Source organism: Nicotiana tomentosiformis, chromosome 8 (assembly GCF_000390325.3).
Source record: "Nicotiana tomentosiformis chromosome 8, ASM39032v3, whole genome shotgun sequence".
Taxonomy (NCBI): Eukaryota; Viridiplantae; Streptophyta; class Magnoliopsida; order Solanales; family Solanaceae; genus Nicotiana; species Nicotiana tomentosiformis.
The window spans coordinates 136,200,248-136,208,277 of NC_090819.1; the positions used below are offsets into that span (position 1 = coordinate 136,200,248).

Consider the following 8,030-nt stretch of genomic DNA (forward strand, 5'->3'; position numbering starts at 1 on the left):
AAGCATCATACAAGTTTTTTTTTTTATGCTCCAGAATTTTACCATACTTCATTTATTTATCCCTTTGTCTATGGAGGGGAATAGCTCGGGTAATTTACCGGCTTCGGGTATTAAAATTGAGGGTCGGTTATTTGCTTTTTAGCTTGCCGCGTGTCCCATTTGTCTAAATTAGTAGCAAATCGGTGTCGTAGTATAACGGTAAGGTATAATTGGATGGATACTCAAATGTATGCTCTATTTAAACTATTTTGAATAGTACAGAGGTATATTTGACATTTTTTTATTTATTTATCTCAATTATTTCAAAATCATTGTTATTGGAAATAAATCATTTAATGCTATATACCACAAAGTTATGGTTTGTCAGTGTCAGACTGTCAGTAGAGAATTAGTTCTTCTTGATTCAGTTCGATGGTATTATAGACTTGTTTTATTTGACCACCAAAGATGTGGCGTAGCGGATGGGTTGCTTTTTCCTTAACCAAAGTTCTCGAGTTCGAGTCATGGGTAGGAAAAAATTCTTAGTATAGAGCATTACTTCCCGAATGGGGCCCTATGCGACGCGAATCCGGATATAGTCGAACTCTAATGCGGATACCATGTGAGAAAAAAAAAATACTAGTTTTATTTGTGGCCTCAAGTTGCTATATTGCCCATCATTTCCCCAATATTTACCTGTCAAATTACTGATGCTTTAAAGATATATAAGCCAATCCAGAGTTAATAGAAATGAGGAGTAATCCAATTTTGTCAAAAAGAAATATGCACAGAAAACTTGGGGATTTATTTTCTACCTTACAAGTCTCTTTATCTGAAAATATCTGGATCCAATATCTGCATCTTATGGTAAATTATGGAAGCAGCATTTCTTCGATATTAACATAAATTTACTATAATTATGTCATATATTAAGATAAAAATCAATTTAATGATAGGAGCGTATGATTTTTGCAGCCCATACGACTTGACAAGTAGAGCAAAAAAAAACATGGTAAACCAGATCTAAGTATTTAAGTGAAAAAAGGTATAAGGAACAAACTAATCGAATCTCGACAGAGAACTCTAGATTATCAATAAAAGAAGAAACGAACAGGACAAAACTAACCCCCTGAGAATGCTTTATATATACCACAAGGCTACGGATGGGAAACTTTATACGTAAAAAAACTGCAAAATTGCACAAAGTTTCAATGCAAGTGTGGTTTTGTACACAAAAATGGAGGAGTTCCTATACTGCATATTTACAAACAAAGAAAATAGAGCTACCAATTCATAATCAAATGACCAAAAAAAGAAAAAGAAAAAGAAAAAAAAGAGACTTGTGTATGGGTGGGAGATACAGAGATGCACAAAAATCTGCAAATTTGGAAATGCCATACAACTTACAAATGATGAATAACCTATATTTCGTGGATAAAAAGGGATATTCACAATGGAAAACGAACCTATGAAGCGTATTGAAACCAAATTTTCCTTTTTCCTTTTTTTTAAAAAAAAAAACTTTTCAACCATTATCCTAATTATTTCCCACAACCAAGCTGAATGATTTGAAGCAAACACAAGGAAACATGTGAAGAAACTACGGCTAAAGCTGTTAACTGCCATGGGCACAAAAGGTATTGAACAAACACTTCTTGGCATACAACAAAAGTCACTTCCGCGACCGACTGCCAATAGCAGAATTCTCGTTGTTATCCATCAATTGCAGGATTAAAAACCGTTTCCTACAACCAATGAAAAGAGGACAATAAGTCTGATGCATCATAGCAGTAACCCATATTACCAGTCAATGCAATCTAGTGAGGTTCCTATAATTTAACACAAACCTGATCACAAACGGGGCAGGTGTCACTTCTCTCCATCCACTCAAGAATGCATGAAAGATGAAAATGATGCTCACATTTTGTGCTCATTTTTGGATTCTCAGCATCATATTCTGCAATGAGGGCAGTCATTGTTCAGTTTCTAGTTGAAGCTAGAAGCAAGGAGTTGGGAGCGACAATGCTACAAGCTATTTCTCACCTTCAAGACAGATGGGACACTCTTCTTGTGGGGGTAAGAATACAAGGATATTGGATTTTTTGAGTTCCTCGGACTCCTCGAGTTCATCTTCCACTTCCTTTGAAGCAGCAAGCTGGACGTCTGCTTGCACGATGCCTTCAGACTCCTTATTATCCTTCTCTGCAGCTTCGACAGCATCTGCTGTGTTCAGCGCAACACCAGTTTCAGTGCTTGTTTCCTGAACTGCTGCCTCGTTCTTGATACCATCTTGATTACCTGGTGGCGTCCTGGGCCTACCCACATATGTTTCATAAGGCATTGGCATTGGAGGTGGTCTATAAGTGTCAGGACTTGAGGTGTCCAGATTTGTATCAACCAAAAGCGCAGTGGAGAGTGCTGCAGCAGTGACATGATGAGATGACAAGGGCTCGCGCTCTTCCGGCACTGTGGGATACTGTACAAATCTTCAAGTTAAAAAGTCTTTTTGTGGCACAGCACAAATTCAGAAGGATTGTGAAAAAGTTAATCCCATTAAAATGGAAAGGGTTTTGTTCCACTAACGGAGAGCACTCAGCACATAATAGCGAATTTCGGTTACTAATGCTAAAAAGTATAATTCATCATCTTATATTCCAACTCTTTTTCTTTTACCTTATCCTCTCACTTTCCTGATTAAAGACACTGCTGATGCAATTTGAAATACCAGCTTCTCTATTAAGGACCTGTGTACTTTTCTGAATTCAAGAGAATGAAGCATTTGCATGGATTTGGGACCATATAGTGGACTTTATTCAAAATAAATCATAATAACCTCTTGCAAAATCTAAAAAAATAGGAGGAGAAAAGGGACTGTAGGTTTTGTCAATGGAATGAACCAATTACCTAACATACAGGGAATAGAACTGCAATAGAAATCAAAGGTGCTTTCTGAAAAGAGCTTATATGGAGCATGGAAATGACGGGAGGATGGGAAAAAGGAAAGATAAGAACCCTATATTAAAGAACAAAGAGTCCAACTAACTATATCCAGGTTGTTATATGATGCCACAACATGCAACATACACAGGAACGAGTTCAAGAACCACGTTTATCAACCTATGAAGCATGAACAAGACATTGTTGAGTAATGCTTCTGGACAGGGGACACTCACCAGACTGAAAATTGACGATATCAGTTGGTGCCCGAATTCTTTTTACTTTCAGACTTCTCCCTAAAATAGCACACCAAATTTACTAGTTATTCCCCATTAAAATTTTTAGAACATACTATAATTCAGAAAAGTGGAGTTGGCATGGTTTTATGTAAAAATAACAAGAGAAAGGTGCCAGCTTTGATTCATCTTCATACCCTCTTCGCACCTTCGGTCCCCGATATTCGACGTCACACATTTAACTTCTGATTCACAAACTTTACAGACTTGGTCTAATACAGCAAGAATAGCTAATTCCAGAACTCCATTAATCAGTAACATTCTCATGCTTGCCTTGCATAAAGGGGCATATTCATCCTTTAAGTTTTCTTTTAAATAAAAGAATTTTGCATAAAGAATATGTATGTAACAAAATTTCTGCTTCCCATCAAAAAATGAGCCTTAGAGACAAACGAACCCTCTGGCAAATATCATGCATCAGCAACATAGCCGTGGATCAATATAATTGCTAAAGTTAGCTATTCCAGTTTACGATTGGAGTTAATCTACAGACACTGACGAATTGAAGGTTAAATTAAATATGGAACCCGGATAGAAGAAAGACTAAAGATGGAAACAAAGGGGCCAGAACTCAATTCTGCTCTAACAATAAATTCAATCTTCAAAGAGACTTTGAACCAGAAAGCTGTGGTTAGACTACTCAGAAATTACAAGGTAAATGGCAGTTGGAATGAGGATATAACACTTACACGACAGAATGAAGGTGAACCATTCAATTCCACTCCTTTCGAAGCACAACAACAGCAGCAATTACCCATTTCTGATAATTTATCTAGGTCAACCGCCTGAAGTGGTTAACCCTTTGCTCATTTTCTCTCTACACCATTACAAGATAATACTATAATTATCAGATATGTAGCAGATTTCAAAAACCAAAGGTATACATCATACAATAAAGTGCAAGTTAACAAAATGATATGGAGAAGCACTGGTATGACCGGAAGAAGCAACTAATTCTGATTGTAAGACACAAATTACTCACTAGAAAAGACCAGTATGTTCTATCTTATGGCAGGACTACTCTGAAAATTCGTGAAGCAAGGAGCAAATCATGAAAAGAAATATCATCTCCAAGCACAACCACCAAAATAGCATCACGAAAGTTGACCTCAATATTTCAACTCAACTGACAAGATTACAATGTTTACAGAGATGTAAAATCAAGTCGCATTTTGTAGAGGCTAGCAAAATGAAAGTGAACCTTTCACTTGATCCAGATTTTCATCTCAGGTGATCGGATTAGACGGGAGATGCCAATGTTGAGTTGTAGAACTAATTAACTATGTATAAATAGTGACGTTGGAAGAACAGTAGAACTGTGCATGTGACCTCTGTAATTCACAAACAAAGGATGAAACTGATTTCAGTATGCCCCTGAAAAAAATTTCTAAATCTCACCCTAGGCAGAAACACCAGTCTAAAATGCCACCACTATAAACATTCAGACAACAGGGTAAAAAACGGCTAATAGATTAGGGGGTTGACTTCAGGAGAGCTACAAATTACAATAGATTGCGGTCATGACATCTCTCTTTTATGAACATACAACAACTTTGCCTCAATCCCAACCTAGTCGAGATTATGAATCCTTCATCTCCATTCCAAACCCTTGTCATTTAAATATTGCTAAGTACCTTGTTTTTTAAGGCAAATAAGGTTCTCTAAAACTAGATGGTCTAAATCACACTCTTATCTCTGCTCAGATCTAATACAAGTGCAACAACAAATAAATCTTAATCCCAACTAGTTGGTATCACCCATATAAATATATTGCTTCCACTGTGTCAGATTCTTAGCTAAGTCCGCATTGATTCAGGGAGGATGTAGATTTTTTTTCACAATATTACTTCATACTCCCTTCGTCCCAATTTATGTGAAGGTGTTCAGATTTCGAGAGTCAAACGAATTATATTTTGACCGTAATTTTTTCAGATGCCTTTTAAATATTCTAAATTATTAATTATTGTGCCTTATAATACTTTTTACGTAGTTTCCAAATATGTAAATTTTATTTCGAAAAATTAAAAGATTTTATGTCCAAATGCATGGTCAAAATTACAAGGATTAAATCTCGAAAAGCAAAAAGTATAAATTGGAACAGAGGAAGCATAATTTTAGGTTCATCCCATCCCCGTCAAGCATCTTCAATCAACTATCTTTTGTTATAAACCAAGTTCAATAGTGTATTTATTTCTGCAAGCTGATTCCACAAGAGTGCACTGATACAAAAAGCAACTCCTTAAAAGACTCAAGGTCAAAGAAAGATTAAGTTACAGGTTTACAGATATTGTAGCTAGGTCTCTAACCAACTGAAACCAAATAACTGGAGATTTTCTGTACATATCTGAAATTACATTGATCAACTGCAGGTTTACATAAGAAACCACAATATAGAACACATTAACTTTTTAGCAATATTCATCCAATTCATACTAATCTATTGAGGTGAATTTGATCCAAGACGACACTAGGATTTCGTGAGCATGTAAAATTCTACAAGAGAATTGAGAGAAACTCAGTAGCTTAATATCTGTTACCTCAAATTTCAAACAGCTTCAACAACACAACACAAATACGCCTCAATCTCTAGCTAGTTAGGGTCAGCTTATAAAACCCCAAGGCGGGTGAAAACTCAAAATTTTGAATCTACAGTGTCAATCATAAATCAGTAAATTAGCAAACAATCTTACAGCCAATAAACTAACCCAACAAGCCCTAATCCCAGTCAAATACTCCTTAGCTCTAAAATGAATACTCCAAACATCACATTAAACAATTAATCACACCATAATCCAACTTTCCTAATTGAATTTCCACAAAACTGATTCAAAACTAACAAAATCAAACACTATAAATTAACAAGTAATCCTAAAAGCAAAATTTAGGGGAAATAATACAGTTTCTACAGTTCCATATCCATAATCAGCTACAAAAATTAACTACGGAGAGCAGAAAAAAGTCAAAAACCACCGATTTCAAGCTGAAAAAACAAAGTCTACCATATAAACACTATAGAAGCTTACTGTAATCAATCCTTATGAATCAAATAAACTCAACAAGCAAAAAATTGCAGATAAATTTTGGACAAAGATACAGAAGAAGATTGAAACCTATAGAGATAGGAAGGTGTACGTTTAGATTATTACCTGTGTTGTGTGATTGAATTGGTGATGACTCGGAAAGAGCAGAAAAACGGTGAAAAAGTTTGTGGGTGGGGGTGGGGGTATACGACGGGGGTGGGGGAAGGAAGAGGCAAAGGCGTTTGGGCACTTGTGCTTCTTTTGTGCGAGATGACTTCCTTTGCCAAATACCACGTCTTCGTTTTTTGGAATTATATCAAAACGACTTCTTTCACTATACTCTATAATATTGGTATTATAATTTATTTTATTAGGAATATGAACATGGTAAGTTTACTTACAAAGATGATTATGGCTTGGCTCTTTTTTCTAAACTTATTGCACCAAACTTTTCTTATCATTTTTTTCACATGTATTCTATGTTTACTTTGACGCTCGATTAATATTAATTAGCGCCAAAAATCTCACTTTAAAGAATAAAACATTTTCTGTCAAACTTAATTTTATATTCAATTAACTTTTGGATTCAGTATCGTTTATGGATTCGGCTGAACACATTAACTTTTATTTAAATCATATATTTATTTATAAAAATTTATGAAATATAAATAAATTATTAATTTAAAATCTAGTAACTTAAAATAATTATAATTTCGAAATCATACACTTTATTAGTAGTACTATATTATTAAAGGAGTCGTACTTATTCATTATTAAAATGTGGGAATTGGAAAGGCCTTGATTTATTCTTTCTTTTGGAATTGTACGGGGCAACGACTAACGCGTGAGCGTATGAAACTCCTTGGACTCACCAATTGGGATGAAACGAATAGTTTAATATGATAAATGTAAAATTCATTATTTTTCTAATATGTTTGCTTTAGATTTAATGTTTGTAATTCAATATTGTCAAAACTAACGTTGAGAACTTTGACAATGAAGACATTTTTAGTGGGCGTTTTTGTAAAATTCCGAAAAAATTAAAAAAAAATTCAAGTGAAAATAGTATTTGAAAATTAGAGTTGTATTTGGACATGAATATAATTTTGGGTTGTTTTTGAATTTTTGTGAGTGAGCTGAGCGAAAATTTTGAAAAATAGCCTTTTGGAATTTTTCAAATTTTCGAAAAATTTCAAAATTCATCTTTAAAAATTGGAAATTTTATGGCTAAACACTGATTTCGAAAAAAAGTAAAAAAAAAAAAAATTATGGCCAGACGGACTCTTAATATTATACTGAAACAAAATTAAATGGAGCCCGTAAAAATTTATATAATTGACTCAAACTTATTTGGAGTTGCGATGTAACAGTCATTATGCTTTATCCAAGTAAAAAAAAGTAATCCTGTTTTAAGTATTTTTAGGCTGAGACTCAACCTTTTGTAACTTTATCTTTTACTCTAGCATAAGAACAATCTGCCTTAATTTATGTGTTATATTTTAAGTATGTCCCAAAAAGAATGTCATACTTCCTTATTTAAAAATAATTCAATTTTAGACTTTTTACATTATCATTGATAAGATGATTTATAACCACTCAAATATCTATGATTTATTTTAGATTATAAGTTTCAAATTTTTTTTTTCTTTCTTATACATGCCGAATCAAACACCGCTACATAGATTGAAAATAATGAAATAATAATGTGCAAAACTCAAGTTGAAGCTAATACTAAATATAAATACTTAAAAATATTTTTATAAAAATATAATTCAGTTTGAAAATAGTGAATACGCTT

At 34.0% G+C, this 8,030-nt stretch overlaps 1 protein-coding gene across 2 annotated transcripts; it reads right to left on the reverse strand.

Moving 5' to 3' along the window:
* Positions 1-1,345: 1,345 nt before the first annotated feature.
* On the reverse strand, positions 1,346-6,513 carry LOC104088270 (probable E3 ubiquitin-protein ligase RHB1A). Of its 2 annotated transcripts, none has more exons than XM_009592923.4 (5): positions 6,359-6,513; positions 3,902-4,029; positions 2,023-2,455; positions 1,827-1,936; positions 1,346-1,724 (listed from the first exon to the last, which is right to left on the reverse strand). In XM_009592923.4, the coding sequence occupies exons 2-5, from the start codon at positions 3,968-3,970 to the stop codon at positions 1,692-1,694; spliced, it is 645 nt and encodes a 214-aa protein (XP_009591218.1). In that variant the 5' UTR covers positions 3,971-4,029; positions 6,359-6,513; the 3' UTR covers positions 1,346-1,691. The 2 variants fall into 2 exon arrangements, with proteins under 2 accessions (XP_009591218.1, XP_033509880.1); XM_033653989.2 differs by lacking the exon at positions 6,359-6,513 and adding an exon at positions 5,495-6,154.
* Between the last annotated feature and the right edge of the window lie 1,517 nt (positions 6,514-8,030).

Bases quoted from the DNA above. Each gene is read 5' to 3' on its own strand.
- LOC104088270 (XM_009592923.4), bottom strand. From the start codon at position 3,970: ATGGGTAATTGCTGCTGTTGTTGTGCTTCGAAAGGAGTGGAATTGAAT. The intron at 1,937-2,022 runs GTGAGAAATAGC...CCCTCATTGCAG, and splicing joins GTGTCCCATCTGTCTTGAAG to AATATGATGCTGAGAATCCA. The intron at 1,725-1,826 runs GTTTGTGTTAAA...CATTGGTTGTAG, and splicing joins CCTGCCCCGTTTGTGATCAG to GAAACGGTTTTTAATCCTGC.